The sequence below is a fragment of the Chrysoperla carnea genome, chromosome 4, assembly GCF_905475395.1.
Source record: "Chrysoperla carnea chromosome 4, inChrCarn1.1, whole genome shotgun sequence".
NCBI lineage: Eukaryota > Metazoa > Arthropoda > Insecta > Neuroptera > Chrysopidae > Chrysoperla > Chrysoperla carnea.
The window spans coordinates 928,810-952,580 of NC_058340.1; the positions used below are offsets into that span (position 1 = coordinate 928,810).

Genomic DNA, 23,771 nt, shown 5'->3' on the forward strand with positions numbered 1-23,771 from the left:
TTTTTCTTTTGATTTATCAATCTTCTTTTGAAGATTTTTACGATTGTACTATTTTGTAGGTAGCCCTTGTTATTCCTGAAATACGATTTACGTACGTTTCAGGAAATATTCTAATGAACGCAAGTAAAAAAACCCATGTACCTTTACTTTACGTGCTGATTTTTAGCATAAAATTTTCTTAGATATATAAAAACTTATCGTGAGTGTTATAGTGACTGAGGCTACCGAGAAATTCCGGGTGTGGAATTTCCTATGTGAATTAAAAAATGTTAATTTTCGATCAAAGCGCATGAAGAAATTGGTAGATAGATAATAAACATTTTTTCTCATCTAAAAATTTCTCTTTTTTAGAACTTTTAACCCCTGTCACTAACCAGATCTTAATGTAAATTGGTTCCTGTATATTTGGAAATTTTGAAATGTATATTTAAAAAAAATAGACAATGTAAAATAATTTTTTTAAATGATTAAATTTTTATCTAAAAGGCTTTGATAGTTCGAATTTTTTTGAAAATATAATTTAGGCATGGAAATAAGAAACATAATTTTTATCAAACATAAAAAATTCATTGAAATATGATCACAGATTATAAGTTTATTATATAAATAGATAGGCAACTCTACTGAACATGAAATGTTGCCCAAAAAGCCCCATGGAGTAAGGCACTTAGAGTTATTTGTCTTCTAGTAAAATAAAGTGAGGTTTTTAAAATAAAATAACAAGTAGGTATTAATAAAATAATAATTTATTGCAATATTTGAAAAAAGAATTCATTTTATTATTAACATATTTAAAATTATTATTTACTAGTTTGGTGTAAGTTAAATGCAATGTCCAACCATTTTAGTTCGTTAATAGTCAATAATAATCACAAACAAGTGAAAACAAACAATTGACTGAGTTAATTGTTGAAATACCATGCATAGTCAGTGTTGATTTCTTTATAACATTACATATACAAACATGTGACACATACCTAACTGATAATCAAGTATAGTACATATTATAAAATTTCCGCCTAATTGGCGCCCTCACGGGTAAACAGTGATGTTTACGAAAAAATGTTTCAAACAAAAGTCGTTTAATTTTTGGTAAGGAACATTTTTTACATTTAAACTTTTGTTCTATCTCAAACGGTTTACAAGATGGGTCCTACGGACCCAAGACCCAGTCCTGAGTACGCTGTAAAAATGTCAGCTCGATATCTTTTTTCGTTTTTGAGTTATCTTGTCCACAGACGGACGGACGGACAACCGGAAATGGACTAATTAGGTGATTTTATGAACACCTATGACAAAATTTTTTTCCTAGCATCATTATTTTTAAGCGTTACAAACTTGGGACTAAACTTAATATACTATGTATATTTCATATATACATGGTATAAAAATACAAAGATTTTAGATATCAATACTAAAATAATGAATTGATTAGGTTAGATGATTGATTGTATTAATTATTAATTGGATGCTGTATTAGCTGTATAAGTATGCTCTCTCTAACAATGAACAACTACATGTAGTAAGTATTAATTAAAATAATATCCAATTAAAATTAATTAGAATTGTTGAGTGAGTAGTTTTTACAATTATTTATTATAATTAAAATAATCATTTAAAACATTACAATATAACTAAATATCTACATTTAGTTCACATATTATCTTGAATTTGAAGACTTTTGTACACTGAAAACAAAATAATTAAAATAATGACAACCGTATCCCGAAGTTGGTCGTTTCATATTGAAATAAAGTAAAAATACTTTCAAACAATTTCCTAATGACTGGAACAAAATATTTGTATTTACAATAGAATGGGATTGAATTTAAAATATGAATTTATTGATAACAAATAACTGAAGTTAAATAAACAAAAACATTACTTCTATGAAAGAGATTGATTTTAGTTTAAAGTCATGCATTTTATTGATGGAAAATAAAATTGTACTTAGTTGGAATAAATAAACGTGTAAATAAAGCTAATCGTTGAATTAAAAGAAAATTTCTTTGCGTTTGCTTTAAATATAGGATTTGGCTGCTACGAATACATACGTGTCATGTCTAGCCTAAGCGTGGTTGTGTCAACTACATGAAGATTGTTGTTACTAACTTGTAGAGAGTTTGAAATAAACTTATTGATCATTTTTATAATATATAACATATCATATATAACAACCATCGGTTGTCCAGTTGGCACAGCGGTGTACTTAAGACATTAAAATCAATAGTAATACATAAAAAAATCTATAAAAAAAATAAATAAACCTAATAAACCTGCTCATGCAGTTGTGACAATCGCATAAGTATTTTTTAATAATATTTATAAGTGATGGTAACCTAAGCTATGTGTTTATCAAAACTATTAAGTGGTTTTCAAAACTAGCAACTTACGTTTGATATATGTATGTGGCAATCGGCTTACATCTTCTGGATCCTTGCGCCTGGGTGCCTTGCATTCCTTGCATCCCCAGGTAATACAGCCCTACTCGTCCTAACATATCACGATACATACAGCAGATAGTAAGCCGTTAATGAAATACTGTTGTTTTATAAAATGTCTGGACATATTATGTTTTGCTAGAATCGGTGTTACTTCTACTTTGTAACATATACCTACCTGCTGATAGAAAACAAAATATCATAACTACCAACCTATATATTGTGAGGGCAAAGAATAGCAAAACAACGTTATTGAAATTATAAATATTTTATGCATGTTAGGTATACCTGTGATTTTATGTACAATCGACAAGCGCATTCAAACGAATAATTCGATCATAGTTGGTTGGTACTAGGTGTACTAATAGATAAGTGTACCGCTACAGCTTGTATTTATTTACAGTGTGTTCATTTCAAAAGTATCCACCCTTAATAACCCTTGACATGATGTGAATATTGTTTTGACTGCAAACATGTCGATTTAAATATCGAGGGAGAAGTTCAGAAATGGTATCTAGAGAATTTAAGGTTTCATCCCTTCACCCCCACCCACCTCAACTTTGAAATTTCAAATGGCATTCCCTGCCTTGTTATACCTCATTTGAAAGATCATACAATTCTTTTTTCAACCATGATAGAAAAAAGGAATCGATCGATTGGATCTTAAGATATACTACACAGAAGATGAATTTCATACCTTCCATCTTCTGTGTTGTCTATCTATGAAATTTCATATGGCAGCCTCTACCTACCTTGTGATACCTCATTTGAAAGGGCATACAATTTTCTCATAAGATAGACTGTCGCCTCTCTTACGAACCAATTGATCGATTTCATTTTTTTATCATGGTTGAAGAGAGAATTGTATGCCCTTTCAAATTAAGTACAGCAAGGCAGGGGCGTGCTATTTGAAATTTGAAAGTTAGAGTGGCTAGGGGTGAAGGGCTTAAACCTAAAATTCTCTACATACCATTTTTGACCTTTCCCCTTGATAAGTAAATCGACGTGTTTTCACCAAAAAAAATATTCACATCAGGTCAAGAGTTACTTAAGGGTGGATACGAACACACTGGTATATACAGAGTGTTTTAGAGGATGGGGACACCTCAAAAAAAGATTTAGCTAATCATATCTTAATGCGAATGTATATTCCATTTGGGTGATAAACAGCTCTTGAGTTGAAATTTTTAAAAATAATTGTTTGGAAACGGATTCGCAATTTTGCTAAGAACAGCTATTCATTTGCGAACACCAATAGGGAGTATTCATGAAATTTAAATTTGGTTCAAATATGTTTTTTCCGTAACCTTATTGACTGGGCACTTGAACTAAGCCATTATTTTAGTAATTAATATCTTTTTAATTACTTAAAATTAATTAATAAAAGTACAAATTCATTCCCACATTCATAATATGTGGGTATTCAGACTTGTTGATATACTCTATGGTATTAATTACTAATATTTTGTATGGTATTATCATGAATATATACTATAATTACTACATCCGTGGGTATTACACCTGTAGTAAACATTACATTGAACTGTCACCAAGTGACAGCCCACATACTAATTCGTCATCAACAGAGGGTGCCAAAAGCACTGCGTTTGAACATCTCAAAATTATTCTCTATTTTAAATGTTTTTTTACACTTATTATTTACTATGTTATAACGGTGTAAAAAATAAATTAAAAATATAAAAAAATACATGAATATTCCCTATTGGGAGTCCAATACTAACAAATTGCTTGATTTGTGTGTAGACTTATCTGACAACAAAATATCTAGTCTTGCAAGATTATATTATAGACACAAACGTGTATGTATGTATCATAGTACAGTGGGACTAGACTAAGTGGGATCTGGATAAGTGAGAAACCTCCATAACTAGAACTCATGCTGAGGTCCCAATACTTTGGTACTGAATTGCCTCTATTAGTGAGACGAAGCAAACCTCTATATCTAGGATTCGTTTTGCGAGTGTATTTTATATGCATTAACCTCTTTAACGGGGAACTGAGATAACATCGTTTTGTTTGTTTACTTACTTATCCTTATTCTACCCGAAAGTTCCGCACTTAACTAATTTTAAACACAATGACCTACGGTTTTAGTTTTGCTTTGCTATCATACGGATGTTTATTTCAAAAATGTCGAAACGAAGGCTCAAATCGTTATCAGTACGTGATAAACTGAAGTTAATATCCGTTTATGAAACGTGAGAAGGCACGCGATGAAGTCTGTGTCGAATTTAATGTGCCAAAATCTGCTCTTGGTATAGGTTTATTCAGAATATAGATAAAATTCAATCACAATGTTCTGACGGACAAGTAAAGCTATAACGTGTACGTTTATAAGAAAATCTTGAACTTGAACAGTGTTTGCTAACATGTCAAGCAACTTCGTAACAAAAACGTTCCGGTAAGTGGACCGATTATTCAAGATTTTGCGCGAGGATACGGTACTCATAATTTTTATAGCAACAATGATTGGTTGGAAGGGCTTAAAAAAAGTATAGTTTTCAAAGCGATTTGAGGAGAAAGTAACTCTATTAATGGAACCCTCCCTAAATGAGATAGATATTTATTTATACCTGGATATCTGAAACACTGGGTAAGTGAAATACCTAATGTCTCCTTAATGTCTCACTTAATCAGGTTCAATCCTTAATGTTTCACTGTATTATCAATTTGTGGTGTGTATCTTAACAAATAAGGTGGAAAATGACAAGTAAGTATATATGGTGTAAATGGATTGCTGGATCTGTTGTTTTCGCACATTTAACGTAACTGCTAATCAAGTTTAGACGTAATACAAAAAGCGTTTGAATTAATCCTTACTTAATTGCTCTAACAAACACGTAAGTAAACGTAAATTGAATGACACGGTAAATGGAGAGCAACAACAATAATAACAATAATAAAATGCATCCATAATAGCAGATAGATTGCGACTTACAAAACAGGCGGGGAGCGAGGTTAAGATAACTCAAGTGACCTGTTTGTGATGGAGTGGTTATCTAACAACACTAAAAAACAACTTTCAATGCAAAACAAAATTGTTGAGTTTTCTGACTTTTGCCCGGAAATTTGGTATAAATACTCCACTGTGTGACGGAACGGTTTTTTAAAACAACTGATTCGGCAACCCGTCTCTGACAGGGACACCCTATATTATTTTATGAAAATGTGCTCAAGCATACTATTGTTGGATTATTATTATAGAATAGATAGTATCTTTGATAGGCACTATATACTATTTTTAATTCACCGGGTGTACGGACTCCACCCATATTACTTTCTTCAGAATGCTCGCTAAAATACTCCAAATGATTCCACATAAGTTTATTATTTTGATTATACAGAGTGGCTCTTAAGTACCGCATGCTTTTGTAGTATTAAGTAGAAAATACAATTCTAAGACTGTTAATTAAAATAGGCAGGCAATCAGGAGCATTGCAACTAAAAATTAAAACCACTCGACTCTGGCTGCAACTAATTAATGATTTTTGATAGATTAAAAATAAATTATAAATTAGAATGAGTTCGAATATAATATATTTAAAGTGTTTTAAACTATTTGTGGCAACTTAAATAGGATCTAATGGAAATTGTTAATATATATCCACAAAAAAAATAGTTCAACGAAATGAAATGGTGGAAAAATTAGGAAATGGATTATATTGGTGTGTATCTCAACAACGAGTTCTATTTGATGCAACAAAATTGAACGGTACTTACGGCACACTCTGTATGCGACTAATAAATAATCTATTCAAAATCCTACTAAACTAGGATTCTTTAATGGTTAGATTAAATTAATATGTTCTCGATCTTCAGGAGCTTGAATCTGTCATTGAATTTGGCCTACATTATGAGGCTGAAAAAATATGAAAACGTTCTCGAAATTGGTGATAAAGAATGTGTGAGATTGAAAATTGGTATGCCATTTTGAGTTATTAGTCCATAGTGCATAATTTCATACCGATACCAATAATATTAAGAAGGTGAAAATGGTTTGTTGATGTTTAGTTTCTAATAAAATTATAAAAGACAGAAGATAGAAAATTTGTAGGAAGTTTCGAACAGGTTTATCGATTTGTGCAAAGTACAAAATTTTGATCATTTATTTTGATTAGTTTTAAGCAAAAAAGTACACTTGTGATTTTTCCTCGAGACGCTCAGTTTTCGAAATAAAAATTGTAGAAAAACTAAATTCCAATATTCGAATTTAAGAAAAATGTGTTGTTTTTCAATCTCTGAGGAAATTTGCTTAGCTAACGCAGTTCCTACACTACGAACTTTTTTAATACCTAGTTTAGGTACGTATCATATCTATATGGTTACATATTATGATACTGGTTTCAAGTAGGTATATACTACCTACTTGTTTCTATTCGCCTTTTTAAATGTAAAAAGCAATATTGCCATCCATGGCCATGTAAGTAGATGTAGACATTATATTACTATTTATCAACATTACCAATTTAGTGTTTACATACATGTAAGTACATATGTAAGTTAATGAAAAATACAACTATTTATTGGATAGTTGGGCAAAATATATTTTAACCATAAGAATCAATTTTTATTGATTGCGAGTTGAAACATACTTATTGAAAATAAATACCAACGATACTCCAAATCAAATTGTATATTAAGAAATTTTACTTAAAAAATAAACAACAGACTTACATTTTTGCTAAATATTGATATTTTTATTGCAATGCAACCATCGTCAGTTGCTAAATTTATTCATATAATACATTGCAAACATTTTTTGCAAACTTAAATATAAACAAGAGAAAACAAACAATTGACTGAGTTAATTGTTGAAATACCATTCATAGTCAGTGTTGATTTCTTTATCACATTACACATACAAACATGTGACACATACATAGCTGATAATCAAGTATAGTACATATTATAAAATTTCCACCTAATTGGCACCCTCACGGGTAAACAGTGATGTTTACGAAAAAATGTTTCAAACAAAAGTTGTTTAATTTTTGATAAGGAACATTTTTTACATTTAAACTTTTGTTCTATCTCTAACGGATTACAAAATGGGTTCTACGGACCCAAGACCCAATTGACCTATGATGCTCATTTACGAACTTGACCTCACTTTTTACGTCCTGAGTACGCTGTAAAAATTTCAGCTCGATATCTTATCGTGTCCACAGACGGACGGACAACCGAAAATGGACTAATTAGATGATTCTATAAACACCTATACCAAAATTTTTTTCCAAGCATCATTATTTTTAAGCGTTACAAACTTGGGACTAAACTTAATATACTATGTATATTTCATATATACATGGTATAAAAATTTAGTTTACATGCTCATTGCTGCTAAATGGATGAAACAAGCCAATTAATATAGTTTATAAAGACTACAAAATGAACACAAATCATCTTGACCTATAAAATAAAAACAGCAAGGAATAATAGTTGTAGGATAATTTAATTTGGAAAATGTAAACAACAGTCATGTTTCAGAAAATTGAATGTGTTCATTTGTATAATATAAAAAATAATATGCACGATGTGAAAAAATAAAAAAAATAAACCAGAAGCTAAATACATGTGATATTAGTGACACACTTGGGATATTAAAGGTACATTCTTGTCAACATAGCAAATATAATGGGAGAGCCAGGCGAAAACAAAATTCGTTAAGTTTACTAAAGCTGATCATTTCAGGATTGGTTATAGTAGTTGTGTACACACACGATAGAACAGGAGTCAGATATATGGTATCGAAACGGTTATGTTTTACGTGGTTCTTCAATGAATTTCCTAAAGCTGAAAATTGTTATACAGATTGTATATTGCATATAAATAACAATTATGACAGTCAGTCAGTTAAAAGTTAGAAATCTCATTTATTCATTGTACATACTTAAGGGCTGACTGAACAACCCTGTTATAACATTTAACTGACTGATTGTCATAACTATTCATTTATATGTATAACAGTTTTCAGTCTTAATAAATTCATTTAAATACCACGGGAATCATAAGTGAATCTAATTTATTTATTGTACATGCATAAGGGGTGACTGACCCGTTCTGTTCTACACCTAACTGACTGACAGCCGTGACTGTTATTTATATGCAAATATACAAACTGTATAACAATTTCCAGCTTTAGTAAATTCATTTCAATACCACGGAAATCTGTTTTATCGTTCGCTTGACTGACCGCAGTATGTCATTTTCGATTTTTTTGTGTGTGTACACAACTACTATAACCAATCTTCAAATGATCAGCTTTAGTAAATAGCTTAAGTCAAAAGTCAAAAAAAGGAGCAAGCAGTTTTCCAGTGAAAATTTTGTAACTTATATTTCCAAAATTACCTTACGTGGAAACAAAAGAAAGCTTAGAAAAAGAAAAAGGGCTCAGAGGCAAAAATCAAAAAAAAAAAAAAAATGAGAATATGACAAAGAAAATTTGCTTTTTATTATTGCCAAATAAAAAGTACTTTTGCATCTAAATAGTCGTTTGAATCAATTTTGACCATAAAAATCTCTTCATTATATTTTGTCCGGAAATTTGGTATAAATACTTCACTGTGTGATGCCCAATCTATGTACTTAATGGTCTAACAAAAGTCTCAATTACATAAACAAAATTACATTCAGATTTATAAATTAAAAGTGTACGTACGTTATACGTGTCAATAAAATGAAGCACGCGATGAAATGTTGTTAAGGAGGGTGACTCGCCAGTAATAGAAAAAATAAATTAGTAGATAATATTCCGAATTTTTAGTATGTTATCGTTAGCGAAACATATTATTATATTAAAAAATATTGGGGCAACTTACCGATAAATTAAGAGAGTAATTAATTAAATAAAAATACAATAAATAACACAACCTGTTATGAGAATGTTTATGTTATTTAGTGTATTATTAATTAATTAAATTTCTTAATTGATTTGATCGGATTTTTGACTTTTGTCATTTATCGTCACAGGGGGGTGGGTCATATTTTCTCGAAATTAATTTTGAGCCAAAAATTTCAAAACTCGAGTTCATTTCACGAGAGTTTTGAAAGAGAAGTTCGACAAATTCGCCCTATATTTCAGGCCATATTTTCACAAATCGTTATCCGATCGTCAAATGAACCCTATTTTCGCATTTTTTGGGTCATGTTTACCTTATAACACGAGTTTTACCCGATTCTGAAACTCAGAAGTTTTCTCAGTTTTTTCGATTTTTTTGAAGGGGTACCCCTTAAGAAAATTGCAAAAAATTGAGAAAAAAATAATATTTCCGATTTTGACAAAACTCAGTTTATAAGCTAATTTTGACCCAAAAAATTCAAAAATCACGTTAAATTCATGATTGGGGCGGTAGTTTTCGAGATATTGCAAATTCGCCCTATATTTCTGGCCATATTTCCAAAACTACTTATCCGATTGTTAAATAAACACGATTTTTGGATTTTTTGGGTCATATTTACCTTATAAACCAAGTTTTATCCAATTCTGAGAGTTACAATTTTTTTCGGTTTTTTCGATTTTTTTGAAGGGGTACCCCTTAAGAAAATTGCAAAAAATTGAGAAAAAAAATAATATTTCCGATTTTGACAAAACTCAGTTTATAAGCTAATTTTGACCCAAAAAATTCAAAAATCACGTTAATTTCACGATTGGGATGGTAGTTTTCGAGATATTGCAAATTCGCCCTATATTTCTGGCCATATTTCCAAAACTACTTATCCGATTGTTAAATAAACACGATTTTTGGATTTTTTGGGTCATATTTACCTTATAAACCAAGTTTTATCCAATTCTGAGAGTAAAAAATTTTTTCGGTTTTTTCGATTTTTTTGAAGGGGTACCCCTTAAGAAAATTGCAAAAAATTGAGAAAAAAATATTATTTCCGATTTTGACAAAACTCAGTTTATAAGCTAATTTTGACCCAAAAAATTCAAAAATCACGTTAAATTCATGATTGGGGCAGCAGTTTTCGAGATATTGTAAATTCGCCCTATATTTCTGGCCATATTTCTAAAACTACTTATCCGATTGTTAAATGAACCCAATTTTTTGATTTTTTGGGTCATATTTACCTTATAAACCAAGTTTTATCCAATTCTGAGAGTAAAAAATTTTTTCGGTTTTTTCGATTTTTTTGAAGGGGTACCCCTTAAGAAAATTGCAAAAAATTGAGAAAAAAATATTATTTCCGATTTTGACAAAACTCAGTTTATAAGCTAATCTACTACTTATCCGTAAAACTACTTATCCGATTGTTAAATGAACCCAATTTTTGTATTTTTTGGGTCATTTTTACCATATAAACCTATTTTTATACGATTCTGAAACTCAAAAATTTTCTCAGTTTTTTCGATTTTTCCAATGGATGCGACCCCTTAAGTGGCGAAAGTGTGAATGTGTCTTCATCTTAAATGCGATACACTGTATAATAATATGTTTCATTAATTATAACATACTAAAAATTCGGAATATTATCAACTAATTAATTTTTTTTCTAACACTGGCGAGTCACCCTCCTTAAATTAAAAAAAAAAAATCGTTCTTTCTCCCTCACCTTTCATAATTTTATTATTTATTTATTTTTTTGTATGTTTATCGTTTTGTACGATTATGTAGAATAAAAGCTTTTATGTGTGTTTTGTAGGTATTATTACACAGTTTTTATTATCATTGATATAATTGCCATAAATATTTCTTTTATTTGCTTCTATGATTTTTAATTTCTTTTACCGTTTTTGCAAAAAAACGAAAAATAGAAATTATTATAATCGAGAATCAGGAGAATCATATCTATTCTAACAAATGGTTTAATAAAATTAAACGGGTATATTTTTATACTATGTATATATGAAATATACATAGTATATTAAGTTTAGTCCCAAGTTTGTAACGCTTAAAAATAATGATGCTAGGAAAAAATTTTTGTCATAGGTGTTCATAAAATCACCTAATTAGTCCATTTCCGGTTGTTCGCCCGTCCGTCCGTCCGTCTGTGGACACGATAACTCAAAAAAGAAAAAAGATATCGAGCTGACAATTGACTGAAACAAACAATTGACTGGGTTAATTGTTGAAATACCATGCATAGTCAGTGTTGATTTCTTTATCACATTACTCATAAAAACATGTGACACATACATAACTGATAATCAAGTATAGTACATATTATAAAATTTCCGCCTAATTGGCACCCTCACGGGTAAACAGTGATGTTTACGAAAAAATGTTTCAAACAAAAGTTGTTTAATTTTTGATAAGGAACACTTTTTACATTTAAACTTTTGTTCTATCTCAACGGTTTACAAGATGGGTCCTATGGACCCAAGACCCAATTGACCTATGATGCTCATTTACGAACCTCACTTTTTACGTCTTGAGTACGCTGTAAAAATTTCAGCTCGATATCTTTTTTTGTTTTTGAGTTATCGTGTCCACAGACGGACGGGCGGACAACCGGAAATGGACTAATTAGATGATTTTATGAACACTTATGACAAAATTTTTTTCCTAGCATCATTATTTTTAAGCGTTACAAACTTGGGACTAAACTTAAATATACTATGTATATTTCAAATATACATGGTATAATATTATCACTGGCACGAAAATCATCTTTCTTGGTAATTTATGTATTTTTCAAATTTTTCATTGATATAATATTTGATGATAATTTTTCCATTTGATAAAAATTGTTTTTTTTTTTTTTTTTTTTTTGTATGAAATAAAATATTCATGTTAAAAATAAAAATAATAAAAAGAGCTAATGATTAATGTATTCTATAAAAATGTATCTTGTTCGCTTTTAACGCTAAGTGCTTTTTTTTTTACAGAGGTCCATTCAGTCTCGTACGACGATGCATACATCGACAAACGAATCAACAGTTTGCTGTGAAGATAGTAGATGTCGCTCGTTTCACATCAAGTCCAGGGCTCAGTACAGCAGGTTTGTTTTATATATTTTATACTTATGCTAACTAGAAATAAATAAACTCCGATTTTACTCAAATTTTGCAACTTTTTCTCCCGCGTAGAGGATTGCGATTTTTTTTGCATTTAATAAAACAATTACAAAATTTTGACCATGAAACGTATAGATATGTAGAAAATTTCGATTTCGAAAATCGGACCTATTACTAAAACTAGAGAGCCTAAGTGGGCGAGCGGTTTAAGGCGCTAGTCTTCCGATCGTTTGTCTACTTAGTCTTAGGTTGCGGGTTCGAATCCAGGCAGCGGCAGTGTGAACAATATATAATTAATGGGGGCGGTAGAATTGATCACATTGCCGTCGCTTCGATATGAATTCATGTATCGGTCAATTTTAGAAAGTCGAAAAAAAAAAACGAAAATGTATACAAATACTTCAGCTAGAACTTTTAGTTTTCAACTCCTCAACCACCCCCCAAAAAATGAGGGCTAGGTACGCTCCTTAGAGGTCGATTTATTTTACGAAGTTTTTAACCTGATAAACAATTGTGGAAAATTTGCATGAACTTTTATTTTTTTTACCATGATATTTAATTTAATTTTGTTGTTCTATAGATGTTTATATTAATTATATGTTTTTGATAGTTCTGTTATCATTCAAGTTATAATTTTTTATTTCAGATTTGAAGAGAGAAGCAACAATATGTCATATGTTGAAGCATCCTCATATTGTAGAATTGCTAGAAACATATTCATCAGAAGGCATGTTATACATGGTGTTTGAATTGTAAGTATTACTATTCTATTTCATTATTATTTATTATACCAAGTGTTTTTGTACCATCTAGGCATATACATATCTGTAGTATGACAGAATACATCCGTTTAGTAATGCATCTAAGCGAGAGGTATTATATACATGTATTTAACATTAGTTGGGAGACGCTTGGAGAGTGACTCCCACTCTCTGCATGCATACAACAAAAGTCTTGTGTATCGTATCTGTAGCCTTACAATATATGTATATAATACTTCTCGCTTAGATGCATTACTAAACGGATGTATTCAGTCATACTACAGACATGTATATGCCTAGATGGTACAAAAACACTTGGTATAAAGTTAAATAAACCTACTAAATATTGCATGTTCTTACACTATTATGTACAGGATGTTTACTTAAGTTGACTACATATGGAAAACTGTTTTATTATGAGACACACTATATTATAGGTACATTAATTCTAAAAGATTATGTTTGTTTTCAGTATGGACGGTGCTGATCTTTGTTATGAAGTCGTACGTCGTGCTTCAGCTGGATTTGTTTATAGTGAGGCTGTTGCAAGGTATGTACCAAACCAAATTATTAATTCGTTTATTATTAACCAAATTATTAACCAGCTCAATAGCCGAGTGAGATAAGGCGGCCTTACTTGCTTTGTCTAATGGCCGAAAGGTTACACGTTCGTTACATACAGGCAGCGGAAGTATGAAAATAATGGGTCGGTAAATTATTCACACTGTCGACGCTTGGATAAGAACGAAGTAACAGACTCCACCCACATTATAAAATTAATTATATATTCGATGCAGTTAACAATAAATAAAGATTAATAAAAACGAGAGGTGTCGTGGGACACCCGGTTGGAACGATGTTCCTATCGTATCTTCGTATATTAGAAATGTAGCGCTTAACCCAGATTTGCTTTGATTTTATTGCTGGTTTGAAATTCCCAATTGTGACCAGTTATTTGAATAGTATTGAGGTATTATTTATTATTATTCACGTTTTGTAAATACGTATTTATTATAATGGAAGAGACAGACCAAAAAAAATTCGTTGAATTCACTAAAGTTAATCATTTGAAGATTGGTTACAGTAGTTGTGTACACACACATACTGCGATCAGGGGCTATATCTGACCCATGTTCTCGTAAATTAATTTAAGTATCACGTAAAACATAACTGTTTCGATAGCATATATCTAACCCCTGTTATATCGTTCGCTTGACTGACCGCAGTATGTGTGTGTACACAACTACTGTAACCAATCCTCAAATGAACAGCTTTAGTAGTTTTTGGCTTTATTTTTAGCGAATTTTTTTTGGCCTGGCTCTTAATCCAAATGTGTGTTTAACGGTCGGGCTAAGCAGAGGGTGGGCTTGCGAGTGGGCTTAACGGACTTAACGGACTTAACGGAGGGCGGGCTAATCATGTTATAGCTATTAATGAATTGGAGCTGCAGGTTAATTCAGATTAATAATCGCTGATGATCAATAGTTATACAATTAAATAAATTACGAAGTACATTAGGTCATCTATTATGTTTTAGAACAAAATTCTCTTAGTTACGACAGGACTACGTCTATTGGATCAGTTAGTAACTAATATATTTTTTTTCAGTCATTATATGCGGCAAATACTTGAAGCTTTACGATATTGTCATGAAAATGATATAATTCATCGGGATCTACGACCATCATGTGTTTTATTAGCAACGAAAGAAAATTCAGCGCCAGTGAAATTAGGTGGTTTTGGTGTTGCAATTCAACTACAGGATTCACATGCAAATGATAGTGGTAAGTAAAGTTGATCTGTTTTATCTGATATTATTATTATTTTAAGCTTTTGTTACGTTTTGTAGTTAAAACATACCTCAATGAATGTTATTTTATTTCAAATTATATTTAAAATGCAAGTTATAATACAGGACGACTGTAATTTTTACGATGCAGAATTCTATTATTGAATAATCTCACGATATTTAAGGGATAAGAGAGTAGGTGTTTAATGAAACCTTTTCTGCAAATGAAATTTCTTAGAAAATTTGGACTTTGTTGTATTATCATAAGTGAAGAACGGGTAGACAAGAGGCCATAAACCAAACTAAAGATGAAAAATGTCAATAAAATTTCATTAAAGTAAAACAAATTTGTTAACCTACTTATAAACAAAATATGGTTGTTTACTTAGTTCATCAGAAACTTTTAATTTGTAATGAACGCCAAATTGTATGTTATTAAACTTTTAGTCCATACGCGAGGGTAAAAGGTTTTCGTAGAAAGTCAAACCGGGTTGTGTTGACGCAGTGGTTTCTTAAATTTTCTAGGTCGCTGATTACGAATATGTGCGTACTCAGAAACTATTGTATGTAGCGACAAAAACAATTCCCATTTGTTTCTTTTTTTATCTCTTTTTGTCTCCGCAAAAAGCATTACCAGCCAAGAGACAGAGCACTTTAACTTGGCACGAGGCAGAATCAAAATTTCCTGAAAAATGTCTCAAGAAGTTTTGCTCTATTTCTGATAATTATGCAGAAAATCACCGGTGATTAGTGTGAGACCAAACTGCGTTTCTATTTGAACTGTTTATTCGAATTTCGAGTTGTTCTTCCGTATTATACTTTCCCATGTTATGTTGGTCTATGAGCTGATTTTGTTTGACAATTTTTTGCATTTTAAATACAATAAATATAAACTGATTCTTTAAGTTGGTTTGTTTAATTTTTTTTTTAAATATAGTATCGATGTTAAATTTTCTAGAAAATCAATGTTGTTCATTATCGAATGATTTTTAGGCAATTGGCTACTAATACTGAACCTGCCTTTACATGCGACTCATTTATTTTATAAATATTATCATCTAGTTTAAGATGTTATGTGTTTGCCTCTTGTCAATTACAGTATACTTCGAATTGAAGATAAGTGCCACTTTGGTTGCCATATTGTTGAGACGTAGAGTTGGTGAACATCGTTAATTAAAACGATTGAAATCAAAATTTGTGCTTAAAAATATCTAAAGTAAGTTTAAACTCGATATATCATTCTATTTTGGGACATCCAATAGAAAATAGTATAAAAATCTGACCTTCATAATGTAATAAAAATTTAACTCTTTTAGCAAAAATAATATATAGACAACTTTCTTCATTCAGAATAGAATTTGCAAGTTTTTGAGAAATTTTTTTTTCACCATCGATTTTAGCTAAAGATTATAAAGACAACATTCTTCATTCAGAATAGAACTTGAATCAAATTTGGTATTTTTTGAGATGTTTGAAAAAAAAATTGACCATCTTTTCATTCCCTTGAACAACTTTTTTCCCACGATATGCTATAATTGACAAGAAGTAAATACGTAATATCTCAATCTGGACGAATGGATACAAAGATATATGAGTCGCAAAATCCCACGTCAGATGAGGGCTCAGTATAAGCCGCCCATGGTCTATTTTATGATTTTATTTTTATAAAAATATGAAAGTAAAAAAAAATCTTATATTATAAGTTACATCAGATCCTTACTATGGCCATTTTTCTTTATCAAGATATGAGTCTTTATATCAATACTGATCGAACTAAAGTTCCTTTTTCGCACTTCCTTCTCTGATTTTTGTGTGTGTTTTGTATATTTTCAGAAAGGTATGCAATCAAAGTTTATTTGTTCCGAAAGGCCTGAAAAGTTCATATAGCCCTTTTTGCACACTAAAAAAAAAAATAATTATGAAAACCTCATCCCGAAGTTGGCCGTTTCATATTGAAAATATCTGGATGACCGAGCTTCGCTCGGTTATTCGCCAATAGATGTCAGCAAGAGTCATATTTTTCACTTTAGACTACTCAAACGCCTCCTTTTTGTTATGTTATAATTTGCATTGTATATCATTAACTACGTTATACACCAATAGATGTCTGATGAATTTTTCATGAAAAGACGGATAAAACGACATTTCTGATAAATGAAACCTAGCTAGATCGACTTATCGCCCCAAAAAACCCCTACATACTCATTTTCATGAAAGTCGTTCGAGCCATTTCCAAGATCGTTGATATATATATATATATATATATATATATATATATATATATATATATATACAAGAATTGCTCGTTTAAATATATAAGATAAAGTAAAAATACTTTCAAAGTATTTTCTAACTAGTGGAAGAAGTACAGCTAAATATTTGCATTTACAATAGAATGGGATTCAATTTAAAATATGAATCCATTGATACAAAATCACTGAAGTTAAGTCTTTTAGTTTAAAGTCATACATTTTATTGAGGGAAAATAAAATTGTACTTAGTTGGAATATATAATTTTTTGCGTTTGCTTTAAATACAGAATTTGGTTACTACGAACACATACTTGCCATGTCTAGTCAATGTGCGGTTGTGTCAACTACATGCAAATTTTTGTTATTAATTTTCAAAAAGTTTGAAATAAACTTATTGATCATTATACCATGTATATGAAATATACCAAGTTTAGTCCCTATACTAAGTTTAGTCCCAAGTTTGTAACACTTAGAAATATTGATGCTATGAACAAAATGTTGGTATAGGTGTTTATAAAATCACCTAATTAATTTTGTCGTCTGTCATCTGCCCGTCTGTCATCACGATTACTCAAAAACGAAAAGAGATATCAAGCTGAAATTTTTATAGCGTGTTGAGGACGTAAAATGTGAGGTTGAGTTCGTAAGTGAGCAACATAGGTTAATTGGGTCTTGGGTCCGTTGGACACATCTTGTAAACCGTTGGAGATAGAACAAAAGTTTTAATGTAAAAATGTTTCTTATAAAAAAATAAACAACTTTTGCTATCAATGTAAAGCCCGAGTTTGGAATTCCAAAGATGCGCCTAAATGGGGAGTTCCTCTAGCACTCCAAACAGCAGCCGAATTGTGCATGCCTTACTTTGATAAATGTTTGGTTATCAGCGTGAGGCACGAGGTCTATTTTTCCTCCTTAAAACCAAATAAGGTTCGAATTAGGCTTGCATAATTTTGGAAAACCTCGTTAGGCCGGAACTGACCTTTTGGGACGACACACTGGTTTTTTAGTCGGGTAGAATAATATTGGCAATCGTTTTTTGTTTGTCTATCAAAAACAAAACGTTATAATTTAGTATACCTTTCTTATGAATCACACTGTATGTAAAGTTCGTTCAAACCAAAGTGGCACCGAGCAAGAGAGAGTGTATGATGTATATGTATGTGCACTCGTATCTACACCCTCTCTTGTTCGGTGCCACTTTGATTTGAATGAACTGTAATATATCTGTTGTTGGTAATAAAATTGTGTTCAGTTTGTTTTTTTAAGTCAGTGCAGTACACTAAATGTAGGTGTAGTAAATAGAAAAAGATGGTGTTATAAAGAAGTGTAATAAGATTCTCTATCTTTATTTAACTTGCTCTTAGTGTATTACATCGAGATGTAAAATAAGTAAACCTATTGCTTCTTAATAATTTATTTAGGATATTTCTATCTTATTGAATTTTTTATACTTTGAATTTGGATTTATGTTTTTAGTTTTATGGTGTAGTTAATCTTATACGTAAACCTTTCTACTGTAACTGTAACTGTGATATTTAATCTTTATATACGTAATCTATACTTCGTTCCCAATCAATTCTGTAGAAGTATAATCTATGGGCAGCTACACTACACTGGGCACAGACTGAAAATAGTCGTTTTTACATTTGCTTATTACCTTCTTTTCTTGTACGATTTTAAAGTTGACATCATGAAGGTTATAAGAAGGAGAACGATCGCTATAGAAAATATTGTCCCCGACATATGGATAAAATAAGTGAGGCGCTGCGACCGCTAAGGAGTATCAATAAAAGCGGGCTGTTGTGCGCTAATTTGAAATGATATATCAATTTGTACATTATGCAACTAACTTCATCTACTTGTACTCATAAACAGCTAACTTCGCAGATACTACTTCTTGATGACAGCGCGGCTGGTGACTGAAAAATGAACTATAAATTCTACAAATTTTCAGGAACAGACGCGCTAATGCTTTAACACGTAGCGATCGTTCTCCTTCTTTATAACCTTCATGGTGGACATTTATAGAAGCTATGAGTAATAGGTTCACAAACTTTCAATTTTTTTTTGAAATATCTCATTTTTACCAAAAAAGACACCTTTTGTAAATACTTTTCTCTTGGTCGAAGGATTATGGTAGAGGCTTTTTTCGGGGTTAATCTCTTCGTCTAGATTTTTTCGATCATAATATTTAAGCAGCAAGTCAAATTTTTTAATTTTGTATTCCGAAATAGGACAACGAAAAATTGCATTTTTTCGCCGTAGAAAGTAAAACTCGTAGAGCTCCGAAACTTAGACAAGATAGTAATAAATACTTACTTTACTTTAAAAACAAATATTTGGAATTATTATCATTCGTGAAACAACGACTATGATCTCGTTAAAATCGAGTGTTTCTGCATCCCAAATCATTCGGAATCAAAAGTTAAAAAATTTTACTCGCTGCTAAAGGATCATGCATTTTTGCATTGAAAATCGTTTTTTTTACTTTTGCCAATTTTTTCGGCGAACTTAACCATTTATCAGCTGTAAACAAACGCTATGTTTCTGGGCTTGTTTTCTTCTATAGCAACGTATTTTTTGTTTTCTGGTAGCAATTTTGTCACATTTAACATTGGACCTCCGTATATTAATTTGATTAAAATTATTATCTTGAAATATGAATAGAGCTCTCAATCAAACCGCGATCTTGTGGTTATGGTACCCGCACCAAATACGGAAGGTCGTCAGGCCGAATCCCATCCACGACAACATATTTTTTTTAGATTAACGTCAATAGATTTTAGAGAATTTGGTGCCCGAAATTCTGTCCTATTTAATCGATTAAGTACAAGTTCGAATGAATAAGATTTTGTTGAGTATACCCAGATTAACATTTTCATCGGCTTCTATAAAAATGGGGAGGGAGAATTCCTGGGTCAAATGTTTTATTTTCTCGACTAATTGTACGTATGAGATATTAAAAAATTAACTTAAAAAAAAAATTGAATGAGTTGATATATTAATTTAATTAACTCAATTTTTAACTTTTTCAAAATTAAATTAATTTTTTCTATCGTGTTTAAGGGAAATTTTTTTTCTACCAATAAACAAATCTTTTCAAAAATTAACTCAAAACGGATGATGATTCTCACTTTACTACGATCGTAACTCGCCACTTTATACCAAAAATATTTTTCAAATAATTGAATATTTATGTCTTTGTTTATTTATGACTTAATTGAAACTGCTAATTGAATCAAATGATTTTAAATTTTAATACTTTTCTTATATCTCTGACCAAAGTCATTCATTAAAACTAATCTGAAATAAATTTAACATCGATATTAAATTTTTTAATTTTTGTTACATTTATTTTATTTTTTTTAAGTTATCAAATTTAAAACATATCTTTTGATCGTATTCGTTTTGCGTTTATTCGGTTGTTGGATTAAATTTCTATTAGATTGGATCTAGACATAATTCTTTTAATATCGATATTGATGTAGTTATTATACCAAATTATTACCTATTGTCTATTGAAATTACAATCCCGTAAATCCCAATCAACAGTACGTAGTTCAAAATTTAAGAATGAATACCTATGCATTTTAAGTCAATAGTACAATTAAACTAAATATCTAAAAGGAAAAGATTAATGCATCTTTGAAATTTTCCACACTTGTTTATTAGGTTGAAAAAAAAAATCGACTTATCAGTGTCGTACCTAAACCTAAAAAAAATTCAAATAAAAATTCTAGCTGTATTGTAGCTGTAGAAGTATTTCTGCACATTTTCCTTTTTTTCGACTTCCTAGCTTCAAAATTGCCCTAGGATTTCTTAAACTTCGAGAATGAAACGATTTTTTTACTGTTTTTAAAGCAATAATTTTTAACGTCGTACAATTTTCTATAACATGTTTTAATAGAACTTATAAAGGCGAAATATGATTTTTACCTACTAAAATGAGATAAATATTGAAGAAAAAATATTTCTTATTGTTCGTTCGAAATCAATTTTTCCTTAAAATTACAAAGAAGTCCCTTATGAAGATACTAATAGCCTAAGAGGGACATGCAAGTTTCACTTTCGAACAGGTACGTGAGTTTTCTGTTGCGGAAAATAAAAATATATGGTTACTCCTAGAAATGCTGGAACATCAGCCTGGCAACCGGGGACGTAGGTCTGGGCGGAGAGCCAAAAATGCAAAAAAAATTTTGGCTGGCCCCCAGTTGCCTGGCCGATGTTTTGGCAAACTATTTTTAACATGTCTGTTTACATTCTGACAAAACATCAGCTGTTCGTTGCAAAAAATTTTTTTTTTGCATGTTTGGCTCTCCGTCCAGACCTACGGTCCCCGGTTGTCTGGGTGATGTTCCGCTATTTGTTAGAGTAACCTTAAATCTTTAATTTCCGCAACAGAAAACTCATGTATCTATTCGAAAGTAAAACTGTCCCTCTTGCTTTATGATAAACCGGTAGTTACTAATAGTCCGGTCTCCAAGAAAAATTTAGCCCGACAAAGGTGGAAAAATCAGAAAAAAATTTATTCTATTCAGAATTTCTTTAGGAATTTGGGAAAATAGTTCTGCTTCGAACAGGAATTGCCTTATATTGTTTAAGTAACAATTTATAAAAAATGAAATTTTTTCCAGATTTTTGCTTATACCTTCGCTTCTAGATAATATATATAAAGTACTAAAATAGAGCTCAAATTTTTCGTAATGAAATCATTAGTTTTCGAATTCCTCTATTGTTCCGATACTTTTCTAATATTCTATTTAATGTCAGAGGGTTAGATTAATAATTAATTTTAGTCTGATCTGATCTGATCTGATACAAGTAATATATTTTATGTGCTGTAACAGAAAGCAAATTTGTGTCAGATTATCGGCCGAACCTGACACCAATGGGACAACTTTACCTCAAGTCTGATAGTGTTGGTAAGAGAATTGCATCTGTTGTGTTTTCATTTTTTCATTCAAACAAAGCTACTTAAACACGTCACGCCAGTCAAGTGTTTTTGTTTTTTTTTTTTAATTAAAAATCATTATTCAAACAATCATCAAATCATTTTACGCAGCAAATGAATCATCATCTTTTTTTTCTTGTTTTGAGTTTTTCATGCTAATTTGTTTTTTTATGTACCTAGTGTTTAGTAATTTAATTAGTATAGGAAGTTATTGTAATGGGTCCGATTTTCAAAATCGAGATTTTCAACATTTTACGTTTTATGGTCAGAACAAGACATTAACCTTTGAAAATATACTAACTGAAACTGGAAACCATGAAGGTTATAAAGAAGGAGAACGATCGCAATAGAAAATATTGTCACCAAAATATGGACAAAATAAGTGAGGCGCTGGGATCGCTAAGTTGTATCATTAAATTCGGGCTGTTGTGCGCTAATATACTACTTACCGACGACAGCGCGGCTGGTGGCTGAAAATGAACTATAAATTCTACAAATTTTCAGGGACCAGTGCTCTAATGCTTTAGCACGTAGCGATCGTTTTCCTTCCTTATAACCTTCATGCTGGAAACAGAGTGAGAACCACCTCTCCATGATGATTGAGAAGTATAATAAATGACGAAGCATGATTATTAATGCGCATGTCTTAATAATATACAATATAATATCCTGGCGCGTATTTACAACATAATAATTGCCATTTAATAAATATTATTTAATAATTAAACTTTACTGAACTGTGATACATGTCAACCTTAAAATATTCTTGCAAATAAAACAATATCTAACCATTTTTAAGAACTTTTATATAGAATTAATTAACCAAACAGTAACTGATTTCCGTCTATACAATCATGCGCATTGAATACCATGCTCTGTTATTGTGTTTCTCTGTCAGCTGTTTGAATATTGTATTGTTGTCTTTGTTAATCTTCTCTGTGAGGCAAAAATATGTGTGTGTGTACGTCCGTGGTAATTTTTGCCTCATCAATATCGCGCGAACAAAAATGATATCTACTTCGATGAGGTGTCGATCAAACCGTATTAAATATCGGTTACCTTACCTTTATTTTCCTAAATAAATAGTATTGCCTTTTTTCCTTGTCCTTTCCTAAATAAATATAGGTACCCAGGGCAAGACCAACACTGACCTATGTTGCTCATTTACGAACTCACTTTTTAAGCCCTGAGCACGCTAAAAAAATTTCAGCATGATATGTCTTTTCATTTTTGAGTTATCATGTTTACAGACGGAAAGGACTACTTAAGTGAGTTTATGAACACCTATACCAAAACATTTTTGTAGCATCAATATTTTTAAGCGTTACAAACTTGGGACTTAACTTAGTATACCTTGATATATATACCACGTGTGTCCACGGATGGAGGTAACTAGGCATATTTAAAACTACTAAGTAATGTGTAGGGTAGCCAAAAATTTGGAATCACTATTTACCTTTTTGGTAAACTACCCTTCCTTTTTACAAGTTGACAAAATGTAACTAAAAAAAGTTGCTCGCAATTAATAATTATGACTCAAATTTCAAGAAGATCTTTCCAACTTTGACAATTCCATTCTTAATGAATGTTATGCTAAC

The 23,771-nt window shown here is 30.9% G+C and overlaps 1 protein-coding gene across 2 annotated transcripts in view; it reads left to right on the forward strand.

Annotated features, from left to right (window-relative positions):
- Window positions 1-23,771, forward strand: part of LOC123299093 (peripheral plasma membrane protein CASK) — a 461,651-nt gene that overhangs the window by 3,967 nt on the left and 433,913 nt on the right. For both annotated transcript variants that reach the window (XM_044881315.1, XM_044881316.1), the window contains exons 2-5: window positions 12,292-12,404; window positions 13,067-13,172; window positions 13,654-13,731; window positions 14,790-14,965. In XM_044881315.1, the coding sequence (XP_044737250.1) occupies window positions 12,292-12,404; window positions 13,067-13,172; window positions 13,654-13,731; window positions 14,790-14,965 (473 nt within the window). The remainder of the gene's footprint in view (window positions 1-12,291; window positions 12,405-13,066; window positions 13,173-13,653; window positions 13,732-14,789; window positions 14,966-23,771) is intronic.